Below are 27,306 nucleotides of genomic sequence, written 5' to 3'. Positions count from 1 at the left end.
CTATCCTTGCTATCTCCAGTTAAAAGTATTTCAGGATCAGGGCTGGTAAAGATCTAAGTTTGCTACCCTGGAGAGCTCCCAGGTTCAACAGACAAATGCATTAACTTGTCAATGTCAGACTGTGGGAAGCATTGTGACTCTTCCAGTTTTTAGTCATACTAAAATACAAACACAATGCTAAGGTTATGGACAGATACTGGAATTTCTGCACAACTTAGAGACAGGAGCACTACACTGTCATGCAACAACCGAACTCAAAAGTACCTTGTCTCTTTTCTTTACAGAAGTTCTCTTGTTAAACTGCTAGCAAAGATTGATCTGGGTTCATACTTCTTTGCTGAAAAATACTTCCTTCAGATCCCAGCCCCTCCCTCAACAATATCAATTCAATATCATCCCTACAGTCAATTACTGCAAACAAAAAAAGAGAAGGATTTTCATAGATTCTGTCCTCTCACTGTAGATCTCCAGTTCCCCCACACTGCTATTAAGGGGATTATTTTGGGATGCACCTGTAAAGGGTAAAAGCAAGGAAGTCTCATTCTGCTGACAGAAATGCCTTCTGCTACCTTATCCAAAATGCAGAGTGTGAGGAATCCTCCATTATTTCTGAACTAAGACAATGCCATATGTTTTGCCATAGCAAAACTGACCATGTCAACTGTTTTTCAAAACAAGGCAACAAAACAGTTAAAGTTGGTCACAGACAAATGCACTCAATTGGCTATAGGACAGTATAATCTGACAGCTAAAGCAGCACGTGACATTGGAGAGTCACAAATCCTTCAACAGGCCATTTAACCACAAAAAGCAGCTATGGTCAGCAGTAAAATCAATCAGGACAGTGGCACTGTGGAAGCAAGGCTTGAATTCTTCCTTCTGTGGCTGACTTAGAACCCATTATACATTTACAGTCCTATTCAAGTATACTCCAATGCAGGGCTTTTTTTGCAGAAAAAGTCCAGCATGAACTCATTTGCATATGAGGCCACACCCCCTGATGCCAAGCTGGCCAGAATTGTGTTCCTGCCTTTAAAAAGCCCTTTTCAGATGTAAGTCCCACCTAACTGAATTGAGCTTACTCACAGACAATTGTACACAAGTTAATTGTACCATAGTGCTGTAATCTAAGTATATACAACTACAATACAAGAATAATAAACTGCATTTGCTCATATTATACCTTATTTTCCTGCCTGTCCCAACCGTCAGATTTTAAATTATACTGTGATTGGGCATATCCTCTTTTTTGCTTATACATAAAAGCATTCTGTAAATATATGGACAAGACTAGAAAAGTACAGTGATACACTGCATGCATATCAATATGTAAAAGTTACAAACAGCAGAAGCATACAAAAGTTGCACACAGAAAACATTCTACATAATGGCATCTCTCACTCTCTCTCTCTACTGACCTTCCACCAGCTGGTCTAAGGTGGTAATCTTCTTAGCACCATCAATTGTGTAGATGGTTCTCACACCCTGTGGCAGATTGACATTATCAGAGAGAGTTCGGGTCAGATCGGCTAGAAGGGCTTCAAAAGACCTGAAACGATCTGGGGATATGGCATACACAATCCCTTTGAAATAGCGGTCACCATTGCGATAGAAGCGAACTTTCTTGGCCTTCTTTTCTGAGCTGAGAGTTTGTAGAGTGCGGGTTCGGTAAAAGCTGCAATGGGCACTGTGGGTTGGGCTAGGCAGGCCATTAACCCGGGACCCTCGGCTGTACCGCTGTGCTTTATCACGCTCGTCAAAGTGTTCCAGCTCCATATCTCTCCCAAAGGACATCTTGAAAGTTAATCTGGTGGGTGAGAGAAGACACATAGCAGAAGTTAATTAATACCCATTGCAATTGTTTAGCTGTGCCCAATTAATATTATAAAGACTGCTTCATCAAAGTAAATTCAGACAATTTGTTCAATAATGCGTGAAAATTCTGTTTAACATAAAAAGTAGGTTGAGTGTCATATAGTATATGACAACATCAGCTAAGCAGCAGATCATGTTTCACATAGCATGCCGGAAGAACTGTCCTTGAGCTATGCAAGAGCAACTATAACTAAATGGCTGCTCCTCAGACAGACTCCCCACAAGGATGCTTATTGTAGGAGAGACTCAAACATTCTTGGAAAGATATACCAGTGCCTCTTTGTTCCATCCAGAGACCTATCCAGATAGCCCATTTTTGCAATAAACACCAGTTTTCACTCTTACATTGTAATGAATCCAAGCTGTTCCCTCCTTCCTCTAATAACTATTCTGTTAAAAGACTATACTTTTTTCAAGTCTTCAAAAAACATCACTGAGAAAATGAAGTGCTTCTACAATCTTCTTTTAACTCTTGTATGAGTGAATGCCCAAATGTTACACTGTACCTACCTGTGCTTACAGCATCACCATTGATAAGTTACACTATTTCTCTTCCCTCACCTCCTCCCATGCTATTTTGTGACCTATAATTTTTTTTTCCTGAAAGAACGAACATTTCCTTACTGTACTAGTCAGGCTAACTGGACAGCACTAGTACAACTACACGATCCCACTGCAGTGTCCCACCTTTTTTTGAACTTTCTATTTTCAATATTATGAGAAAATCATGCTTCCTTCACTTTAATATGCATGATAATTTTTAAAGCAGCAAACCAATTATTCCCAGCAATTCTATTTCTCCTATCTATTTTATGCAGGCAGGTTTAGGACATCATGCTTCCGCTACTTGGATGGGATTAGTGTGAGTAATATAACTACAGGGAATAAATATATGCCTTATGTTGATATTTAATTGCCTATATAGACTCCAAGTCTGACCACAAACAATCAACATTGTCACTTAGTGAATTGTAAGTACTTTTACCAGCCAGTGAGCTGCCAATGATTCGGAATAGTTCTGAATAAGCATCTTCCTTTTATCACTATGACTTCCTAATACCAGTGAGATTCCTATGATGGGGGAATCTATCACACAGTATTTCTGCAAAAGCTCAGCTGAATGCACAGACAAAACAGAGGGTTTTACCTATGGTAAAATTCACAGATGCCATAATTCTCATTCTTCTTATTTACTTTCATTTATAGCTAGGATCAGGGCTTTTTTTGTGCAGGAACACAGTTCCAACTGGCTTGGTGTCAGGGGGCATGGCCTAATATACAAATGAGGCTCTGGTGGGCTTTTCCTACACAAACCCCTATGTGAAACAATGGTGATGTCGGGGGAGAGGCCTAATATGCAAATGAGTTCATGCTGGGCTGTTTCTACAAAAAAAGCCCTGGCTAGGATAAAAGAGATCAGGACAGGACCTACTTTATAAGCAAGGGATATTGGTTTTGGTTTTCTTTTAAGGGCTGCTTTATGGCAGGGTTTTGAATTTACTGGCATCTAGGTTTCCTTAAGGTTCTAGGAATTCAGATCATTTGCCTTCTAAGCATTATCTGCAGGCTAGAAATAAACTAGAATGATTACAACTAGAATGATTAAACAAACTAGAATGATTACAACCCATAGCCAGCATGAAAGGCCATATGATAAGGAGTAAACCATTTTCATATTTCTGAATAAAATTAACTGGATTCAAAATGGGAGATGGTTCTAACCTTCTAAATGCCCAAGTAGAGAATTAATCCCAGACTTATGAGGGACATTCCTTGACCATGCAGATTGGCATACCCCATTAACATCCTGACCATGGTGATAAATACAGCTATATTTTTAAAAATCAGAACAGCAACAGACAGCATAGGACTCAAACTACAGGTAATCCATTAAGGTTCTTCTCCTGCTCTTCCTGGGAGAAATATGGAGAGGCCATGCAACATAGGGCTCTGCAAAGGGAAAAATCTTTGCAAGGAAATTATGTCTAAAGGCCTTCTATTATTACCACAGAGCATAAACATTAATAGGATAGGAACCATTAATAAAATAAGACCCACAGTTTTTGGATGCAAGCAGTAAAGTTTCCCTGGACTGTACTACTTTGGGCTGCAGTGGAGGAAGTTCAGGTTTGAAAGCTCGTGAGGGGTTGGGGGCTCCTATTAAAAAATTAACACATCAGAAAAAGAAGAATCCCATTTCTCTCCAATACACTGTTTTCTTCATGCAAGGAATTTTTCCAAGGGGAACATGCAAATATGCAGCACCTCACCTAAAGCCTAAAGTGGTGAAATCCAGAAGGCAGTGTGATTCTAATCCATATAAGAACTGGAACCCAGTCCCTTTGGCCCAGTGACAACAGGGCTGCCAACCTCCAGGTGGAAGCTGGTGATCTCATGGAATTACATCTGTATATGTCTCTGGTTCATGTTAACAGGTTTGAAGCAATCATTAACAACTGATGTTGTAACACCAATGATAACAATGAATGAATCAAAAATAAAAGGAGTTTTACACAAACCCAACAATTCAGTTTCCAAATATAGTACATATACTAAACCATCTTAAGCCAATTCTGAGAAAGAAATACAGGTAATGTATTACATTTTGATCTTTTCCCTCAGGATAGGAATATAGTTTTAAAGATGTACATATTTGCAAGCGCTGTACTAATATTTATAAGCCTACAAAGCAAGGTAGTTGTTTTTTCTAAGATCACTTTCATGTTTTGTTCAAAGCCACAGCCAAGATATGTAGTTTTATTTATTTTATGAAAAAAAAAAGATTTAAGCAAAATTAACTTATAGCAAAAAGGAAAAAAGATCCAAATCTAATATAAAAGTGGCTTTTTATCTCATTGATTTCCAATAAAGAAGAGAAAATAGCAGGAGTGGGCTTGCTATCACCACTAATCTTTAGGTGACAGGGTTTGTTTTTCCTTTTAAAGTTACCAACAGTTGGATGTGAGACCCAGATTTGTAGTTGTGTGTGCACAAATCTTAGAAAGCTAAGACTAACTAAGCTCATAAAAGCTTATTTCAGACCCTGGCCACAACATCCTGTGATTTGATCCTAATGGTGGCCAGCCAGGTACTTCTGAGAAGCTTCCAAGAACAGTTCTCCCCTGCCTGCCTACCGTATTTTGTACTCCCAGGCAGACTGCCTCTGAATATGGAGGTTTCATTTAACTAGCACAGTTCTCTATGTTCCATGATTTTTCTGTAATCTTTTTTAAACCATCTAACCTACTGTTTATTGTTGCATTTTGCAGGAGTTGCTTAAATTTATGCTGACAGGATACAAAACTGTATATCCTGAATCCTCTGTATAGGAGAGCAGGCTATTTATATTCCAGACTTCTTATATCTCCCAATTCATACCCAATTAGTATGAATATCACATGATCTCCAGAATAGGCAATGAGTTATATTCACTAGCATATGGGGATTATTGTCTTTAGAATTTCTGTGTCATGGAACACTCTGTTTTGAAGACGACCACAAGCCAGAAAGCAAAACAGTGCCCTGTCAAAATCAGATCATAAGAGATGGTGATGTATGGCAATAACCATAATGATATGCCTTTAGCAAGAAGCTGAAGGGTCAGTTTAGGCCTGAACCCAAACATCATCAGCAGCAGCATTTTCAATACAATTATATAAAAATTATGGGACTCTGTTCTAATTTTTAAAAATTATGGGACACAGTTGCAACTATGACTAACAAATAGCCCTATATGGTTACTGTGCAAAGTAAAAGGAAAAACCAGCGTGACACTGCAGAGGAGTAACATTTTAAACACACAATGGAAGAAATTGTAGATAATTATTTTTCCTCTCCAGTATGAACAGTTTTACTTCAACTAGAACCCTTAAAATAGAAATTAAATTCTTTCCTCCCCAGTATGAACAATTTTATTTCAACCAGTACCTTAAAAATGGAAGGAAATTCTTCTTGCCCACAATATGGCTTTGGCACTCTTAAATCTGTGCGCTCAACACCCCATGGCAGAGACCACAACCCCCAAGCCATTTAATCCAGAGAAGTCCTTCCTCTTCCCCAAGATTTACATAAGAATTAATGAACAGCAAATGGTTTAAGAGTGGCAACCTAAGACCTGAACACGCAGACAATAAATCAAGCCTGATCACAGGCTACTGTATCATGGAACACGCCCTGCTAAGACCCTTCATGCCCTGCAGTTCACACCACGTAAAACTATTACAGGCAAATTACAAATATGGCAAAAGCCGGTAGGTAACTCTACAAAGCAGTCACACACAGACCCAAATACTGCAGATCAATAACAAATCATTGAGAAGACTGAACAATGGGATCTATTTAGTAAGCCATTAGAAAAGCCACTACCCTCAGTTACATAATGTTTTTAAAGCCATCCTTTAAAATGTGGTGCGTTTTAAATATAGAATAATAAGCCACGTGGACCACCTAGATTCACCAACGATAATGGAGTGTATGACCAATTAGTGGGGCGAAGGGAAGCAGAGGCTCACCCTTGTAATCTGCCAGCTATTTTTTGTTAATAAAAAGAGAGAGGTGTCACCATCTGCCCCCCATGTTAACAGATGGGGCATGTTTTCCCTGCCTGCACCTGCACATTTTAAAATGCTGCAGCTATCAGTGCATGAAATAACGGTCTCTAGCATGGCTCTAACAGAAGTGGGCACAAATTAGAATTTTTAAAAGGCTACAGAACGGCCCAAGCACTATATGATGTCTGTTGCCAGATCAAGGCAAAAAGAACCTTTTTAATTTTTTTTTTAATGTGACTGGCTTGTTTTACACAGCAGCTTTCCACACAATGACAGGCACTGAGACAGGCAGGGACCCTTGCTTCTCCTCCTCTCCATCTCTACTTCAGTCAGGCGGCCCAAAATGGTGCAAATCACAGAGAACCTGCCACAGATTTAAGGAAAGGAAGAAGAAAAAAATCACCCCTTCAAAAAAGCTGACACCTCCTAAGCTCTAAATGTACCCACTCCTATATCCCTCCTCCTCCTCTCAGCACATCCCGTAGACAATAGATGCAGGTAAGAAAACCACACACGCTTCTTTAAAAAAATCAAGCTTTTTGGGTTACAGCAGGCAGCAGCTGAAAAACTGCCTCAGCCTAATCCTGCCGTGACTGAGAGAAGGGGCTGGCGGGTGGTGGTGTCTGGATCCGAGGAATTGCTTCTCGCGACCCTCCTCAAAACCGCTTACCTGTGACTTGGAAACTGCAGGGCGTCCCTCCCTCACAACTGCAGGCTGCTTGGAGAGCTTGCTGCAAAAAAGGGGTGGATACCCGGCCGGCTTTTAAAAGGACAAAGCCCAGCTCCGCTGCCACCAGCCCTACCCGGCTCGGCTTGGCAACTGCGTCCGCCCAAGACAAGGCTCGGCTGGCTTTGTTGTGCGTCTTCCCGCGGCCCCCTCCTCCTTCTTCTCGGCGTGGCTAATGCTGCTGGCTAAGACGCTCCCGCGATTGCTTCGCCTTTCTTCTTCCCCCGGCTGCTTATGGGAGTGATTTGCATTAGCCCGGCCCTCATAGAAATGCGGCTCTTCACACCCGGCTGGGCTAATCCCGCGCGCTGCCTCGCCAGCCAGAGGGCGGGGCCGCCACGGTCGCCTGGCCTCCCCCAGGAGCCGCCAGAAAGGCCGGCAGAGGGAGGCACGTGGGTGGCGCCTCTCTTGTCTTCTGCCCGCGACCCGGATTTCGACCCAAGCTAGAAGCCAGACAGAAGAAGAGTGCGTCTGAGCATGTACAGACTAGAGTGTGTTGCTTGATAGTTCACGTAGACGTAAGTCGCCTAAATTCGGCTCCATCGTTACTTTTTTTAAAAAATTGACCACTTTCTGACGGGGGGGAGGGAGAAGACTAAGAAGAGTTGCGGGGGCTTATGGAGGGTACCCCTTCTGACACAGAGGAATATCCGACGCTATCCATACAATGTGACATGGGGCGGGGGGGGGGGGTAACAGTTCCATAGCAAAGAGGGATTTCCAAGCACAACTGCAGCCTGACATCTCTATAGAAGTGTTTTAGGAGGGCAGATGTGTTGACTTGCAGAAGAGTTAGATTTGAGTCCAGTAGCACCTTAGGCAGCGATCAAACGCACTAAATAATGCACTTTCAATCCACTTTCAGTGCTCTTTCCAACTGGATTTTACTGTGAACTGGCAAAATCCAGCTGAAAAGTGGATTGAAAGTGCATTATTTAGTGTGTGTGACTGCAGCATTAGAGTCCGTGACCTGGCTAAACCTGGCTGGCTGGATCTTGGAAGCAAAGCTGTGATCAGTATTTAGATAGGGGACCACCAAGGAAGTACACAGAGGCAGGCAATGGCAAACCACTTGCCCTGAAAACTCCATGGGTTTGCCATAGGTCTGGGTGATTAAGTGATTAAGCAGAGGTGGTTTGCCATAGATAAGTCTATGGCAACTTGAGGGCACTTTACACCACCAGCACATTAGATGGCCAACAGGATTTCTTTTTTTTTTTTTTGCGGAGAGGGGGATAAACTTTCATGGACACCTTTTATCCAAGGGCCAGTAAGAACCACTAGCTGATCCTGCTACATTGTATTTGTTGGTCACCCCATGACAAACTCCTTGTAGCATACATTAAATGGAGCATTAAGAGTATCTTCAGTGTACGTCATCCTCCCTCCCTTTACTTTTGGGGCTGTCACTGTAGAAGCCTCTTCACAGGGTCAACTGGCAAACAAGTTGTGGAATGCAAAATGAGAGGAATCCAAAAACTGTATTAAAGGGGTCACAGTGAGTGCAGTCATAAACTGCATTACACCCTCCTAAATCCATTAAGCCCAAGTCAGTGATTTTAGAAGGGCATGAGTTGTTTAGGACTGCACTAATTTTGTGTTTGGAGATGCGGAATGGTATGGTGTAGCCTGATCTCATCAGATCTTGAAGCTAAGCAGAGTCAGTATTTGTAAGATGGGAGACCACTAAAGAAGACTGCAGAGGAAAGCAGTGGCAAACCATCTCTGCTTAATCACTTGCTTTGAAAATCCTATATGGTCACCATGTCAGCTGTGATTTGATTGTATTTTATACACACAGTTGTGTGTTTGAACCACCGCACTTAAAATGTCTGGCCTTCACACTGACACTGCAATTCCATGCATCCTGAATTAGTAGTAAGTTCATGCCCTGTTGAAGAGGATAGTTGCCCAGGCCTGAAACATGGGGGCAGGATATCCACAGAACTGTATGTTGATATTGAAAATAATCAGCTAGATTTGAATGCACTACCAGTTTAAGAGATGAACAAGCTTATACCCCCAAAATCTTGCTGGTCTCTTAAGAAGAAGAAGAAATTGGATTTATATCCTGCCCTCCACTCTGTAGAGTCTCAGAGTGGCTCACAATCTCTTTTACCTTCCTCCCCCACAACAGACACCCTTTGGGGTGTGTGGGGCTGAAGAGGGCTCTCACAGCAGCTGCCCTTTCAAGGACAACCTCTGCCAGAGCTATGGCTGACCCAAGGCCATGCTAGCAGGTGCAAGTGGAGGAGTGGGGAATCAAACCCGGTTCTTCCAGATATGAGTCCTCACACTTAACCACTACACCAAACTGGCTCTCCAGTGATACTGGACTCAAATCCAGCTTTTCTACTGCAGACCAACACAACTACCCTCTGAAACTAGCTTAAAATAATTGAAATAGTTTAATAGAAGAAATGTCCGTACTTTGGGCTTGCCCAGTTGAACTGTTGACTTAAATGGAGGCATTTGCTGACATGGTCCTATGTAGCATGCAAATATAATCTTTATATACCTGTTGCTTCTCTTGCTTCTTTTCCAGATGTCCCCAGGCAGACTTGAGTGAACCATCAGACCAGTCCATAGTCACAACTAGACATAGATTTAGTTCCCCAACAACTAGAAGTAGTTAGTTCTTCATAGACAAGGTTGCCAAGGTTTTTTTTTTAAGGCTCTACTAACTTGAGGTCCATTTTTAAAAATTTCTTTACAAAATGTATGCTCTGCCATTCTGCCCAAGTTAGAAGAAGAACATTATAAATCAATTTAAAACTAAGAGTAAAATATGTATATAAAAACACACACAATTTCACAGAAACCACTTTCACAGTAGGGGATGTAGCCTTATAAAATACTTCTTATTAATTTTTTATCAAATGCATATTTTTTTAAAAAAGCAATTATATGCATATCTTTTCCAACTTAGAAGAACTGGCCACAGAGTGATATAAAAAGCCGCCCTGAGCCTGCTTCAGCAGGGAGGGCGGAATATAAGTAGGAAAAATAAATAAATGAAAGAGGGACTTCAAATGAACATTAAGCTTCTAGTCTCTCAGAATTTTAAAAAGGATATACGTAATTTCTGCTGAATGAAGATGAACACTTCTGAGTAACACATAGGACTGACTTACACGGTAAGCTAAAATGTTTGACCGTGCAATCTTAAGAATGCTTTGGAGTAAATAACCACTGTTTAGACTTCAGTAGATTCTGTGAGTTTGTACTATTGTCCCTTGGACTGGAAATATGAGCCCCAATAAATTCAGTAGCACTCTAGTAACTAGGCTAAAGGACTGTGATTTTAGTAAGGCAGGCAAGTAATGAAGGACATAATAAAAAGCTGGAATTACCTTAAAGAGCATGCCTTTATATAGGAAAAGAATCCCAGCATGTAAAGCAGCATGTAAAGCTGCAGCTAAAAAAAAATTCATTTTGTTATTATGCTTACAACATCCAGGTCAGAGTTTGGACTTGACCTGCCTACAGGCATTTATGTACGTCCTGTCAGATTCTGATGGTAACTAATTAACAGAGAAACACAAGTCATTAAGTAGATCCCATACATCATGGAAATTAGTCTACACAGCAGTCCGTCACATGTATTACTTTTTGGAGAGACTTTCTACAATGTAACACATATAATACCAAGAAACATGTAGCAATAGAATGAAGAGTAACAATATGGATAGATTATTAAATGGATTCCAGGGGTTAATTGCCTGAGGAAAGAGCACCATCCTTTAACGTAAGGGGTGTCAAACATACAACCTACAGGCCTGATCTGTCCCCCACAGGACTTGTATGTGGCCCGCAAGCAACTGGCTGTGATGAAGCAACTGGCTTCATCACAACTTGTTTTGCCAGTGCTTTTTTTGTATTTTCCCCATGCAATTGAGGAAGCTGAGCAAAGCAGCCTCTTGTTCTTTCCCTCTTCCTCCTCCCTCTTTCCCAAGGGAGGAGGAGGGAGGAGAAACCTCAGCAAATGGAGGAGCTTGGCTCTGTAGTTCTGCTGTGTGATTGAGATAGCCTGGATTGCACAGCAGAGCTACAGAACCAAGCTCCTCCAAGCTCCTCCACTGACTCCTCTTCCCTTGGGGAAGAGGGGAAAAGTGAGAGGTTGATTTGCTTGGCTGCCTCAATCGCAAGGGCATCTTTAAGACCAACAAAGTTTGGTTCAATGTAAGAGTTTTTTTGCCATGCTGCAGTGTGTGTGTTTTGTTAAGCTCATTTTGCCTGGGCTCTCCTGGATGCAACTGGGTTCGCTGTCCATTTTCAATGTATTCATGTCCTTATGATCCAGACTTTCTTAGTAGGAAAGCAATGTGAACTGTTTCTTTTGCACTGTATTCATGCCTTCATGTCTCTTTCAGTATGAAAACAATGTGAACTATTTAGATGAGAAATAACAACAAGCCAGTTAGGTGGATTAATTAGGCTAAGAATATATATCCAGCACATTTCCTTTTGTAGACTGGGGATTTTAAACCAAGATTTCCCAGATAGTAGGCTGATACTGACTGACCACTAAACTGTCTCTCTATTCTTGCACTGCCTCATAGAAGTTGCAGCTATTTTTCTGGGGAATACTATAGTTTTGTAGATCAGCCCTCAGTCTGTGTCATGGTGCTTTCACATCTTCTTGACCAGCACACAAAGCAACTTATGTACAAAAGCTTACAATGCCCAGTCATTTAATGTTTTCCCTTGGGTTCTAGGGCACAGAGCATTGACCATGAGCTTTCTGCAATGAATGTCAATAAAGCAAAAATAGGTTTGCAACTTACAGATACACACCTGAGCAGCATACTCAAAATTGCTATAGCACATACATTGTCTCCAGATTTTGATACCATAATTTAGAGCAAAAATCTTTGTGTTTGTCTGTGCCCTTTATAAAGTTTATATCTCCACTAGCTGGTATTACATTTTATGACACACGTGGCCCGGGCTGACAACGTCTCATTTATGTCATGTCCAGCCCTCATAACAAATGAGTTTGACATACCTGACTTAACTGGTCCAGAATATACTTATGCCACCTTAAATAATAAGCTTGCTTGAAGGTTCCAAATTTGGTTTTGCTGCAACATGGCCACCACTCTGGAATTTGGTCCAAAACATGATGGCCAGATTCTGAACAGGGACTCACCATAATATGCACTCTTCTTCTGTCCTCAGAGAACTACATTGGGTACAATGTTGTGGGTACAATTCAAAGGGCTCTTCCCTAAACACCTTGAACATCAGAGGCCTGCTGTTTTCATGTGAAGAAAGTGCAAAGCAGCCTTCTCTGGTTCACTCACCTTCAGAGGGTAGGTAGTTTGTAATGGAGGTGAGTGGTTTTTTTTCTTCTTCTGTGATTGCTCCCCATTTGTGGGATTCCTGCTACAGAGCAGTTTTCCTGGTATCATTTCTGTCATTTGTCTTGGACTGTGTACACTCTCATGTTTGTTATATGCTTTCAATAGCTAATTTTTTAAAGTCTGGTCTCTTCCATTTTTCCTTATAGTTGTTTAAAGTTGTATTATGGCTTCCTGGAGTGTTTATCCTTCTGCTTCCCATTTGTAGTTTTAATTTTTAATGTTAGTATTTATTTTATTCATTATGTTTTGCTGTTTTGAATAAGCCATCTTTTGGGAAAGGCAAAAAAGTTGTCTCATATAATCTAAAGGTCAGACTCATTAAATATGTTACTATAAACTTTTACTCTTTAAGGTGCCACTTGTTTTCTGTTTCATCATGTGTAAATGTCAGGGATCTAATGTGAGCTTGAAGTAGTTTTTGGCATTTCCCCTTTGAAGTAAGATAGTCATTTATTGAAAGCATTTGTATGCTGCCTCTTCAGATACCTATCAGAGGTGGCTCACAACATGAAAGATAAAATCATGAAACAAAATTTCGTTAAAATTAACAACCGTTAAAAGCCAGCCAATAAAACCCAAAAGCATAAAAAATACATAAATTCTTATGCTGTGTTTCAGCTCTGTTCAGATTTCTGCTTGGTTCCACATTTCTGCAATCAAAATCCTATTGCACTGTTTATTGGATGTCCCATCCTGTTGATTGTATTGACTTCCTTTGTGTAATCTAGGCTTCCCAATCCCCAGGTTCCAGCGGGGGATTCCCCAGTTTATAGGCTTCTCCTGCCCCCAGCCAGCTGGCCGGCGGGGGAAGCTCCTCCCCCCACATCCACCATGTACCTTTAGAAGAAGAAGAAGATATTGGATTTATATCCCGCCCTCCACTCCGAAGAGTCTCAGAGCGGCTCACAATCTCCTTTGCCTTCCTCCCCCACAACAGACACCCTGTGAGGTGGGTGGGGCTGGAGAGGGCTCTCACAGCAGCTGCCCTTTCAAGGACAACCTCTGCCAGAGCTATGGCTGACCCAAGGCCATGCTAGCAGGTGCAAGTGGAGGAGTGGGGAATCAAACCCGGTTCTTCCAGAAGAGTCCACACACTTAACCACTACACCAAACTGGCTCTTTAGATCTTGGGCAGGACCTGCAAACAGGTCCTGTTTTAAAATATCTGTGTGCCTTTAAATTGGCGCAGGAAGCACTTCATGTGGAAGGGTTAGAAACAGCAGACCCCGTCAGAGTGCAGGCCCCTGCGTTGTTTTGCTTTCGTTTTGGACAATGAGTGTGTGTGTAAAAGAGCAGCGTAGCCCCTGTACTTTCCAGACCACGTTGTGGAGGCACCAAAGACTTCTGCTTTGTTCTACTTCAGACCAACACGGCTGCCCACTTGCACCAGAAACAGTTAAGCGTGTGTGTGAGTGAGAGAGAGAAAACAGGGGAAGGGGAGGGAACTCTATTATTCCCTATGGAGACTTATTCTCATAGGAAATAATGGAGAATTGATCTGCGGGTATCTGGGGCTCTGGGGGGGGCTATTTTTTTGAGGTAGAGGCACCATATTTGCAGCATAACATCCAATACCTCTCCCAAAAATACCCCCCAAGTTTCAAAAAGATTGGACCAAGGGGTCCAATTCTATGAGCCCCAAAAGAAGGTGCCCCTATCCTTCATTATTGCCTATGGAGGGAAGGGATTTAAAAGATGTGTGGTCCCTTTAATTGTGATGGCCAGAACTCCCTTGAAGTTCAATTATGCTTGCCACACCCTTGCTCCTGGCTCCACCCCCAAAGTCCCCAGAAGTTTCTTGAATTGGACTTGGCAACCCTAGTGTAATCCAAAGTGGTATAGCAACTGTCTCAGTGCTAAGAGTTCCATAAAGAATGTTGTTTCTCCTCTTATTTAAAACAATGTGTATGTGGCTACAAGATAAAGCACCAGAACCTTCAGTAGCCATATGAAAGGTGATTTCGCTTCTACATCTGGCCATCATGGGATAATAATGTTGTTCCTGCTTAATTTCTCACTTCAGAGCTGCTAAAGGCACTTGATCCTGACAATGTTGTTCTCTGACCAGATAAATGGAATAAATTTGTGCATCTAATACCCTTCCCCTAAATTAGCGGAAGCATTTCACATGAGTGATTTTGTGCATGTCTGTGCTGTTTCATATGACTCTCATGCCATCCCTCAAAGAACCTTGGGAATTGTAGTTCTTTGATGAGATGCTGAGAATTTTCTGTCAGACTTCTCACAGGACCAGAATTCCCAGACAGCTCTGGGAAGAGGGAGTGTTTATTAAATTTTCAATGCTATAAATATGCCCTTTTATCAAAGCATTCCCGATCTGTTTCCTGAGAGTCAGTGCACATTGGATGTTCTGTTATGCAAATCAGATCTCCACAAACCACACTGCAGGCATCTTCAGCCCACGCTGATCTGTCTGTGTAGGAAAGGGCACAGTCTCTACAAATGGAGTGAAGCTTGTGTAGGATTTATTTTACAGCAAACCATTTCTGTTGCCAGAGGTAAACATCACATTTTTTGGCAACTTTACCCTAGCATTGCAAACATCCCTCTTATTAGCAGCATCTTCTCTAAATTCTGGATCGTGAAACTGATGAATTATATAAAAATCTGACAAGCAGCAAGTACTGAAAGTTACCAGAATGCAATTTTTAAAAATTACTTTGTCTGGTGAAATTAAAGGTCAACGTTCTATACAACAATACTTCTTTCATTCCTGTATGTGACAAGTTGTTTCCAAGCTGATGAAGATTATTTTTAAAAGGTGCATTAAGGCTATGTACATGTACCTGGGCAGAACTTCTGAGTAAATGCACTTAGGATTGGGGCACTATTTCAAAATTCTAAGCAGTCATCTAGAAGGCAATTTCTTATGCTCTCAGATCAGTGCTTAGGCATTAACACAGAAAGAGAAGGGGACAGCTGTAGTGAGGATCTACAAAAGGCAGGTCATAGTTGTCTATGCTATTGGACTGGTACTCTCCAGACACAGCTCACATAGCATGTACTCTTTCTGTACTTGCTGTAGCCAAGAAGGGTGCAGTAAAGGATTGAGGACAGCATGCTTCAGATGTCCAGAACCTACATGGTGACCTTCATACCTGCCCCATAGGTGCTTTACATTTACTTTAGATGTTTTTGAAAAACCAGAAACTATAGCCTAGTTTACATAAGTGTATGCATTGCTGGCTTTCCTGCAGCTGCATTGTTTTTTCTCTTGAATGTAGGGTTGCCATTTCCCAGTTGGGGGGCTGGGGATCCCCAATTTGGAGGCCTTCCCCCTGCTTCAGGGTTATCAGAAAGGTGGGGGGGTGAATGTCCACTGGAGAATAATGGAGAATTGATCCATGGGTGTCTGGGGCTCCAGGGGGCTGGGGTTTTTTTGAGATAGAAGCACCAAATTTTCAGCATAGCATCTGGTGCCTCTCCTAAAAATATACCCCAAGTTTCAGAGCAATTGAACCAGGGGGTCCAATTCTATAAGCCCCAAAAGAAGGTGCCCCCATCCTCCATTGTTTCCAATGAAGGGAGGGCATTTAACAGGAACATGGTCCCTTAAAATGTGATGGCCAGAACTGACAGGAGGTCAGTCATGCTTGTCACAACCTTGTTTCTGGCTCCTACCCCCAAAGTTCCCAGATGTTTCCTGAGTCGGACCCAGCAACCCTATTTGAATGTGTGGTTGCTGATAATGCATTTGTGAATCAGTCCACTTCTTTCCCATCTTTCTTCTACCACAGAACTAAAGGCAGAGTATTCCAAGGAGGTCTCTCCATCCAGGCACTGACCAGGCTTGAATAGGCCTATCTTCAACAAGGATGCTGAACAGCATGTCAAGAGTTCACTAAAGGCTACATACATTTCTGAATGGTGGTTCTGATGAGTCATACCTAGCCAAGTGTTAATAAAAAGTGGCTTTTCTTTTCAAAACACACACAAAAACCTCTGTAAGAACTAAACTATATTTTAAATGGAAGCACAATAACTAATGCAGAACACATTTTTAAATTATTATTCAGGTACTGAATGCTACAACTAAAATGGGGAGGGGATGGAGTGCAGGGCTTGTACCACCTGTGTCTTGACTGTCTGCTCTTTCAGTAGCTGCCAAATAATTGAACATTGTTATATGCAGCAGACAGATCTTGTGTGTCCAAAATCTGGCTCATTTAAAGCGTTGTCAGCATTCCTTTCTTCCCCAGTTCTGTTGGCAGCAGTTTGGCCTTACAGATGCCCCCTCTTTCTTTTCTCATTGTAAACATCTCTGGAAGAATTACAGCATTACACAGAAAGATCAAAGTAGCCCATATGCCCTGTGAATGAATCGTGTTTTTCCTTTGTGTGCAACAATCTTTAGTCATAGAAAAAGTGGACGATGGGAGAAGAGGGAGAAGACAGGCAGGCACACAGATGAGGGAACTGGAGAGGGGAAGGAACATGGCTACCTTTGTCGCTAAGTGGAAAGTCAGTTCATAGATCCAAATCTACAAAACAATACAAAGATCATTTGCTCCTTTTAAAGCATTGAAATTTGAAGTATATAAATATATCTTCAAGCAGACAAATTCCCAGGCATTTGTCTGGATATAGCAAGTTGGGGGTGGTTAAGAATAGGAAGGAGATACTTAGGTGATTAATTTGCAACCTTATTTTTATTACATTTCCTCCAAAGAACTCATAGTAACATACACAGCTCTCCCTTCCTCCCTTTAGCTTCACAACGTACATGTGAGATAGTTCAGACTGGGAAAGAACACCTGGCCAAAAGTAACCAAGTGAAGACTGGAAGCCAAGTTTCCCCATGCCTAGTGTGACACATTGGCATTTAACATCTTATAAATAGTGCACATCCATTTAGAAGTCTGAAATTTATATCCAGTTGAATTTTCATTTTACAGCTTAAGTGAAGCAACCCCATACGGACTCTAGTGTCTGCTCCAATTGGCAGACACTTCTCTTCTGGAAGAGAAAGAATTTTTGCTTTAGACCCTCCAACTGTAGGCGCCAGGAATTAGCTGTGGGACTTTCCATGTATAAAACAGATGCTTTGCTTCTAAGGCACAACCCGTGTCCATTTTGCCTTGACTTTTCAGGGTGCTTTGCCTTCAAAAGCCAGATTGTACTTCTTTTGCTGCACTTTGGGGTATGAAGGCCAAAACGGCATCTTGGCTGCTAGTGATTCATACACCATAAATGCACATGACCAGCAAAAATTAAGAGACAGAGGCAATGGGCAATGCTTGTGCAGCCAGGAAATGGGGTGAATTAAGGACACTGTTTGTCAGACCTGCATCTCTGATAAGCAACAATGAGATGCTGAAAAGGATTAGCTAGAACTATGAAACCTGTCCCAAATCATTACTGTGCTAGAGACAAGCCCTTCATGCGAATGCTCTTCTTGTGGCTAAAGCGATTATTATTTCTGTGTAATATTTATTTCAGTTCTAGTGGCATGCTATACCTTACCCAGAGACACAAAATGACACAATTTTAAAAAGCTTCAAAATGTAATACTATAATCTTCCAAAATGCAGTTTTGATACTGTACTAGAAGAATTTTACTGAGTGAGATCTATGAATCACTAAGCTATTCACACAAAGAAGCAATTGGGGACAATTAATTAAAATCAAAATTTAATCAGTCCAACACACTGTTCTCTGTATAGCAGAACACTGGCCTGCAGAACTCATGGTCTGGGAATGGCTGAAACAACATTTTCGCTGGGCATGGAAAAGCCTAGACAGTCATGAAAGGAATAGCCATTACCTGAAAGTATATAGTAGATACAGTAAAAATTATCTTTTTGAAATCGTCATGGCCAAGAATATTATTGAGCTCCAGAAAACAGAAATAACAAGATGCCCCATCTTCTGTAAGTGTATCAATAACAAAAAAGAGCAAAGGTTGTATGAATAAGATCCCATATTTACAGTGCTCAGTAATAGTAGTGATCAGTCTCCTGAAAGAGAATATCAACATTTCACTTAGAGCACATGTGTGATCAATATTCTCACACCTGTGGATGTTTGTGGCAGAAAATGGTAGCTCAGCTCTGATGCCCCAGGTAGTTTCTAGGGGCTAAATAAGAGGTTTTTGACCCATGAGCCTGGACTCTAAAGCGGGTCACAGAGTCCTATCAGCTGGGCCAGGCTGAACTTACAGAGCCACCATTTTGGGCTGCTGTTAGGAAGGATCTGCTTCTAGCATACATACACAGACAGCAAGAGCACCATGCCTCCTGCATGCCAGGATACATGCCAAAGGCAATCTGCAGGACCCTGAGGTGAAGATTTCTCCATAGCTCTGACCTTTGGCTTCTGCCTCACTAGGATACACCTCCTGGAGCACCACTTGTTTTATGTATGCAGCTCTCTCAGTAAACTAAGCCCCATAGTCTTAGTTTTCATACTGGTGAGACCATAATTCTGCACAGTTTACAAAGTTCTCCCAGCATGCATCATTTTCCTGACATCAGAAAGCTCAAGAAAACTGCCCTTAGCTATTAGGGAGACTTAGACCAGTACATGTAAGTTTCCCTAATGGAGCAAACAGGGGCTCCCCAAGCCCCAATCCAAATATGGCCTGTGTGCACCTGGAAACTGGGTTTCCAGAAGGGCACTCCAGTTGCACATCTGACCCTCATAACAGCCACGCATCTACCATGTGGAGTGGACAGCATGTGAATCAGCCTTCTGTCTCCCTCTCTGTCATGTGACTTTGATGTCACATGATTTCCTGCCATTTGCTTGCAGCATATAAATGCTAAGATTCATGAGCAACATTTGTGAAAGTAAAGCATAGCAGTGCTTACAGCTACAGGCCATGCATTTTAAAATAATACCTTGTTGATGCAGATTGAATGGTAAAATGGGATTGACAAATGGGATGGATGGATGATCCCTGAAAGCTTATATCTCCAAATCTTGTTGGTCTCTAAGGAGCAACTGGACTCAAATTTAACTTTCCATATAGACTTCCTTCAATAAAGCCAAAACTGTAGCTGCCATAGCAACGTCTAAAGTCTCATGATACAGCAGTATTTCATTAACCACATTAGGAAGTGCTATAAGAATTGTTAAAGTTAGTCTGATATGTAAACAATGGCCATCTTGTCCAGCAGTCATTAGACTATTGCTTTTGCCAGGCATGTGACTTGCAATATCATACCCAGAAGGGGTTTTATCTTTGATAAACAAACCCCCTTGCTGACATATTCCATTTATTTTTCACTCCAGTGTTTTCTAAAAGGGGCGGGTCAGGATTTGGAACTTATTCCAGAATGCCCATTAGGCAAATGCAACTAATTACTATAGCCATGGTATATTGAGAGTTCACAATAGTTTAATCTTCATTAGTATGTTAGGCATATAATGTTAATAGCCATGTCCAAGTTAGAATTTCTCTCACATACTCATCTGGGAGAAACAGGCTTTTGTCTTCTTCATGCAAAAAGATAGACCTTTTGTCAGAAATCAGTAATCACATGTTACAGAGTGGATGAGACTATTGTAACAAGCAACAAAAAGGGGGGGGGGATCCAAAAGGAAGACAGGGAAAATAGGGGTCTAATTGTAGGCAAGACAGTATAAATTTGGTTAAGACAATAGGATGCCAAACTGACTCATTGCCTTTTTAGAGACGGCCAGCAGTTTAATAGCTAATGGCCGAGATGATAAAGAACCAGAGGACTGCAAATGCTCTTAAGAAATGCCCGACTTGGCTGACATACTGAGGCAGAATATTAATATTACCACATTAATATTAGACCTTGTTATCTAGATCAGAGTTTAGCGCAAACCAGGAGCAGGAGTCAGCAAAGTGGAGCATGCCAGGAATGCTTGCTGGCTGAAGAATGAATTCAAGGATGATTCATGCATCACACACACTCCCTTTGCAATCAAGTGCTGCTCAGCTTGCACTGGCCAAAGCAGGATAACAGGCTGCAGGGGCAAGAAATTCCCCTTGCAGTTTCTCTCCGCCATCCCACTTTGCTCAGCAGAAACAGTCCTTTGCCACCCCCACCACCAGCAGGCATTTCTTCCAGGACATGAGTACTGGGGATTTCCATTGTACCCCCAACAATATAAAACACCAAACTCAGGACCTGCAGGAACCCAAAACAACCTGCAGTTATCAGAAGGCTAATACTTACCCATTAATAAGTTTTAAGACCTCGTAGATAAACTTTATCTGACTCCAGGTTTCTCAAAGCAAAACAGTTTATTAGACTCCAAGCTTCTCTTTTGCACAGAAGACTTAGAAAGGCAAAACAAGAGATTACATTAGTATAGTTGCTCTTACAGTTCCATTAGACTTAAGAAGACTCCTTTAGAAGGCTTAAGATCTATGGATAGAGAACAAGACAGAAAACAGTTACACATTTCGAGCATAAAGCATAAAATACAATAAAGCAATAATGAAAAATATAAGTCTCAATAGGGACTTCCCCTATTAGTTACATTTTCCCATTTACAATCAAAGTCCCATGTCTTAGTAGATGCTATGCTCTAGATCAGGGGTCCTCAAACTACGGCCCGCGGGCCAGATGCGGCCCGCTGAGGATGTTTATGCGGCCCACCGGGTTATGGCAAAATCAGACCAGAAGTGACGTTCGACCTAAACTCACGTTAGCAACACACACTTCCGGCACTGGGCTGAGGCGGCGGAGACAGAGTGTGAGGTGATACCGAGGTGAGGTGAGTTCCCAGGCCGGGGTGTGTGGTGTGGGGAAGGGAGAGAGATGCAGAAGACGGAGAACTGACGGCCCGCGGCCTTGTACAGTAACGGCAGTCCAGCCCTCCAACAGTCTGAGGGACAGTGAACTGGCCCCCTATTTAAAAAGTTTGAGGACCCCTGCTCTAGATTCTAAGTCTGAGCATTTTCTCTATGTTTGAGATCTCAAACCAAAGATGGTTTAAATCAGCAAAGACTGTTTCCTCTCTTAGGCTGTTCAGCAGAAGAATTGTTTCTGCAGAGCAGTCCAAGATTCTAAATCCCAATTAATGTGGCATAATCTGACACAGAGGCAATCTAGCTACACTCTGGTCCAGATCAGCAGCGTGAGCCAAAAAATCCACAGCTTAAATACGCTTTTATGATCTCATACACACAGTTACTTGTGTCATTCAACAGTAAACAATTTTTGCAGCCAAATAATAAACAATAATGGCTGGGAACGCCTCAGGCAACCATTTCCCTACTCCTAGTTGCTGGGTTTATGCCAATGGCTGCCTCCCTCCATATTGTTTCTTCCATCCAGAATAAACTTTCACCCAGTTACCCCATCTGGCCCTCCATAGAGGCTCCATAATGCTGAGAAACTGAAACCTCTGGTGGCCAAATTCATAACTGCAGTTAAAAACAGAGAAATATAGAGGCTTCTAAGGTGTTTGAAGAGCTTAATGCTCATTTCATGAGAGCATAGCTACTTTCAGAAAGAGTTCTTGTAGCCAATTTCATAAAGAGTATATTTAAGAGTATGTTTAAGATCATAAAGAATATGGTTAGGATCATAACGAGGGCCAACCCAAAATAAATTCCGTCACAATGAGCTAGATAGCCTGGGCTATCCTGATCTCATTAGAGAGCCAGTTTGGTGTAGTGGTTAAGTGTGCGGAATCTTATCTGGGAGAACCAGGTTTGATTCCCCACTCCTCCACTTACAGCTGCTGGAATGACCTTGGGTTAGCCATAGCTATCGCAGGAGTTATCCTTGAAAGGGGAGCTTCTGGGAGAGCTCTCTCAGACACTTCATAGGGGAGAAGATATGGGAGATTGTAAGTTGCTCTGAGTCTCTGATTCGGAGAGAAGGGCGGGGTATAAATCTGCAGTCTTCTTCTCGTAAGCTAAGTAGGGTTGGTTCTGGTTAGCACTTGGATGGGAGACCATTGTGGAATATTAGGGTTGTGACATGGAGGAAGGCAATGGCAAACCACCTCTGAATGTCTCTTGCCTTGAAAAGTTAGCTTCAACTTGACAAGTCCTAAAGAAAACTTCAACTTGACAAGTCAAAAAAAGTCCTAAAGAAAACATGGGATGTAACACTCTGAGTTGTTAACACATAGAATGTGGGCTGTGAGCTGGGAAAATACTGGGTATAGCCTCATCCACAGACTTACTAGGCAGCTTTGGGTAAATCACTCTTTCTCTCCATTTGAACCCCCCAGCTGTAATTTGGCAGTACTGTCCTACCAAAATAACAGAACAGAGGGACTTTGTGCTTTGAATATTCATTATTATTCTAGAAGTCATTAAGAACTCCATCGAAGAGGCTATCTGTGGTGGAGGAAGAAAAATATGGAAAATTAATGTGTGTAACAAAATGCCATATGATATCATTCAACAAAAGGGTGGTTTAATTTGAGGACTTTGAGCTTAAGTGAAGACTCCAGTTAAAGGAAATGGGGACAAGATATACTGCAGGATCTCTGAGACCCCAAAGGAATTAACATAGAATCATTTAAGATGGCCAGATGCCATATACTATATTTATGCTATTTATAGTCAGCAATAATCCTTAACACTTAGTATTTTAAAAAAATATGCATTGAAAGATTATTCAGGTAAGTATTTTTATCTTGCTTTTCTCCCCATTGGTGACCCAAAGTAGTAAAGAACAAACAGCACAATATACCACATCATGAGCTAGTCGGAGAATCCACTAGCCCAGCCCATCCAGGGTAACAAGTGTCAAGCCAAGGGTCAAGAGTCTGCAAGCATGTCCCTGTTCACACCCTGGCTACATACCTGTAAGAAAGAAGAAGCAGAAACTCAATTCAAATCTCATTCAGTTACCATAAAGATGATCTCCCTTAAAGTAAATGTTGTTTACCTTGACTTCCAGAAAGCTTTTGATAAAGTTCCTCATCAAAGGCTCCTTAGTAAGCTGGAGAGTCATGGAGTAAAAGGACAGGTCTTCTTGTGGATCAAAAACTGACTAATTAATAGGAAGCAGAGAGTGAATATATATGGGCAGTCTTCGCAGTGGAAGATGGTAAGCAGTGGGGTGCCGCAGGGCTCAGTACTGGGTCCCATGCTCTTTAACTTGTTCATTAAGGATTTGGAGTTAGGAGTAAGCAGTGAAGTGGCCAAGTCTGCAGATGACACTAAATTGTTCAAGGTGGTGAGAACCAGAGAGGATTGTGAGGCACTCCAAAAGGATCTGTTGAGGCTGAATGAGTGGGCGTCAACGTGGCAGATGAGGTTCAATGTGGCCAAGTGCAAAGTAATGCACATTGGGGCCAAAAATCCCAGCTACAAATACAAGTTGATAGGGTAGAAACTGGCAGAGACTGACCAAGAGAGAGATCTTGGGGTCGTGGTAGATAACTCACTGAAAATGTCAAGACAGTGTGTGGTTGCAATAAAAAAGGCCAATGCCATGCTGGAAATTATTAGGAAGGGAATTGAAAACAAATCAGCCATTATCATAATGCCCCTGTATAAATCAATGGTGTAGTCTCATTTGGAATACTGTGTACAATTTTGGTCACCGCACCTCAAAAAGGATATTATAGCACTGGAAAAAGTCCAGAAAAGGGCAACTAGAACGATTAAAGGTTTGGAACACTTTCCCTATGAAGAAAGGTTAAAACGCTTGGGGCTCTTTAGCTTGGAGAAATGTCGACTGAAGTTTACAAGATTATGCATGGGATGGAGAAAGTAGAGAAAGAAGTACTTTCTCACAATACAAGAACTCGTGGGCATTCAATGAAATTGCTGAGCAGTCGGGTTAGAATGGATAAAAGGAAGAACTTCATCCAAAGAGTGATTAACATGTGGAATTCACTGCCACAAGAGGTGGCGGTGGCAGCTACAAGCATAACCAGCTTCAAGAGGAGATTGGATAAAAATATGGAGCAGAGGTCCATCAGTGGCTATAAGCCACAGTATATTATTGGAACTGTCTGGGGCAGTGATGCTCTGTATTTTTGGTGCTTGTGGGGGGGGCAAAGTGGAAGGGCTTCTAGAGCCACTTGTGAACCTTCTGATGGCATTTGGGGTTGTTGGGTTTTTTGGCTGTATTGTGTGATACAGTGTTGGACTGGATGGACCATTGGCCTGATCCAACAAGGCTTCTCTTATGTTCTTATGTAATTTGCAAATGCATCATTGTTTTGGTTTAATTTTACACTAGCACTTTATACGGGTCTATTTACCCATACTATCAGATTAGTAAGGTATTGAGGACTGAGAGTGAAGCTGCGAGAGAATGAAAATAATATGGCTGAAAAGGATAATTGACCAAATGTTGGTTAGTTGGTGTCAAGCACAGATGTGCTTCAAATATCTTGCCTTCCACCTGCAATCTAAAGCTGGTGGGAAAATCTCAGCACCACAGCACCTGGACAGAGCCCAGCTGAAGCAGCTGCAGAGAATGCCTGAATCTTGTATGAGAAGCTGCAGCCACAGCCCAAAGGCACCCAAAGCTGAGAGTCCTGTAGAAGTGAGAAGTGATTTCAGTGGAGGGAGCGGTAATGATTGCAAAGCAAAGAATGAGCAATATCCTTGTAGATACAATCTGAATAGACAGGTGAGAAAATGTAGAAGACAAACTACAAAGGGAAACATTTCACAAACCACAAATTAGTTGTGAAGGCTGAAAGTAAAAGAGTTCCTCTATCTTGCTGTTCCTCCCCAAAAATAAAAGTTGTGGTGACTCATGGGAAGGCGTTTGTGATAGCTATCCCCACTCTGTTCTCACCCCATTTCTTTCCCCAGAACTCTGACTTATCCCTTACTATGACTCTTGTGGTACAAAGATTTCCTGAGTTCACTATTAAAATATAAAATAACAAAACCACTAATGAAACAAAAAGCTACTTTTGGAATAATTAAGTCTTTAGATTGTACCTCAGGGTAGAGCAGGGCAAGAGAATGGAGGGCCCAGATAGGGAAGCCATTTGCTCAGATTCCTTCACTCACCAAGGGCCCACCTCTGATGAAAGGACAGTGGCAAAGTCTGGGGTCAGCCCACCCCAAGACATTTTTTAATTAAGTCAGCCCAGGGAAGTCCAGGGATGAAGGCTCAGACTAGTCCCAAAAGAATCTCAGGACATCAAGCTTAACACTCTGAAACTCTCTTCAATGTGTGTGTGTGTGTGTGATCAAGTTGTGACTCATGGGGACCCTGTAGAGTTTTCAAGGCAAGAGATGTTCAGAGTGATTTTCCATTGCCTGCCTCTGTGGCACAACCCTTGTATTTCTTGGAAGTCTCCTATCCAAATAGAAGAAGAAGAAAGAAGATATTGGATTTATATCCCACCCTCCACTCCTAATCTCAGAGTCTCAGAGTGGCTCACAATCTCCATTATCTTCCTCCCCCACAACAGACATACTGTGAGGTGGATGGGGCTGAGAGGACTCTCACAGCAGCTGCCCTTTCAAGGACAACTCCTGCAAGAGCTATGGCTGACCCAAGGCCATTCCAGCAGGTGCAAGTGGCAAATACTAGCCAGGACTGACTCCAAAATCTGAGGCTAGCCTGGGCTATCTAAATTAGGGTTTAGAAGCAGCCAATTCAGATTACTCCTCCTGGGCTATCTAAAACTCTTTTCCTGGGCTATCTAAGTTGGAGCTCTGAAGCAGCCAATTCAGATTCCTCCTCCTCCTCTTGCAAAATTTGCAAGCACCTAAGGTTTCTGCTTGACCTAACTGTGGCAGAACTCTGTGTTCATTCTAAGGTTGGACATTTTCATTTCTCCACATGAGTCTGTGGATTGAGGAGATACTCAGGGACATAATATTGAAACGTGCCGGCAATGAAGTATGATCCTCACAAAAAAGAGTGCAATTTATTTATTTAAGATATGTGTCCTGCCTGCTTCTCCACGATTGCTTCAGGGAGGCAATGTGATTCTGCTCACGTTTCCCAGGAAGAAAAGTAAAAACTGGCTTTGGAGAAGTAGATTTTCCCCAATTCTTGTCTTTCCTGCTACAAGGATTCCTTTGTAGTATCTTTCAATCATGTGTGGGAAATACATCCACTAAATCCATATGATGTAAGAAATGTGCATGCATCTATTTAACTCCCTCCCCCCCCCTTCCCCCCAAAAGTGTCCACTGTGATGAGAACATAAAAGAATTTTTTCTCATGAGTGATGCAGGTACCCTACCTGCATGTTGGATTTCTTCAGGAAAAGAAACTTGAAAGAAGATGTTCTGGTTTTGAATCAGTTTTAAATCATGGGCACCACCATGATGATTTGAAGACTGAATTCTGGCCTGGATTCAGTACTTGGCACTTCTATAAAGGTTGTTTGTGAACTAACTCTTATTAGAATAAATTTAATTCAGATTTTCAAGGGCTACTCTATTAACAATAGAAGCCTATTATATGCTCTCATTGGGTGTTTCAGCAATTGCTGGACTGCAGAAGAGTGATTTCCTTTGTAAGCGAATTTTCTACCCAGGTCATTATGGATAAGAACTAACCAAGCAACACTATCAGACCATTTGTTTTAACAAAAAGACAAATGTAAACCATTTACAATGATTGCCTTGTCTTAGTAGTCCTTAAAAAGTTGCCCTGGATCAGACATTTTTATTGGCAAAGATTTTAGAATGATAATTGTACAACACATTTTTGACATATTTTGTTTTGAAGTCACCCATGAATTACTTGCAATAAAACTGGGAATTGTTTGAAAGCTGGCTTTTATGGATTAGGTACATCCTTTGGCAAATAAATCCTCTGGTTGAATAACTTTTAGAAAAAGAGGTTTATTCTGTAATAGTAGACCTTCAGTGCAACAAAATGAGATCAAAAAA

General features: G+C 41.7%; 1 protein-coding gene and 1 long non-coding RNA gene across 5 annotated transcripts in view; one reads left to right on the top strand and one right to left on the bottom strand.

Moving 5' to 3' along the window:
• Positions 1–7,383, bottom strand: part of DCLK1 (doublecortin like kinase 1) — a 347,460-nt gene extending 340,077 nt beyond the window's left edge. For 3 of the 4 annotated variants that reach the window (XM_060234697.1, XM_060234695.1, XM_060234698.1), the window contains exons 1-2: positions 7,096–7,383; positions 1,419–1,807 (exon numbers count right to left, since the gene is read on the bottom strand). In XM_060234697.1, coding sequence (XP_060090680.1) covers positions 1,419–1,794 — 376 coding nt within the window. In that variant the 5' untranslated portion in view covers positions 1,795–1,807; positions 7,096–7,383. The remainder of the gene's footprint in view (positions 1–1,418; positions 1,808–7,095) is intronic. The other variant, XM_060234700.1, reaches the window with a different exon arrangement.
• Positions 7,384–7,444: 61 nt separating this feature from the next.
• LOC132568656 (uncharacterized) lies at positions 7,445–16,478 on the top strand. The gene is made up of 3 exons (XR_009555203.1): positions 7,445–7,670; positions 12,334–12,467; positions 16,277–16,478. It is a non-coding gene; the product is annotated as an uncharacterized LOC132568656 (long non-coding RNA).
• The last annotated feature ends 10,828 nt before the right edge of the window (positions 16,479–27,306 follow it).

The sequence above is a fragment of the Heteronotia binoei genome, chromosome 3, assembly GCF_032191835.1.
Source record: "Heteronotia binoei isolate CCM8104 ecotype False Entrance Well chromosome 3, APGP_CSIRO_Hbin_v1, whole genome shotgun sequence".
In the NCBI taxonomy this organism is placed as follows: Eukaryota; Metazoa; Chordata; class Lepidosauria; order Squamata; family Gekkonidae; genus Heteronotia; species Heteronotia binoei.
The sequence above is the reverse complement of the archived record's forward strand: the minus strand, read 5'-3'. Positions and strand labels throughout refer to the sequence as shown.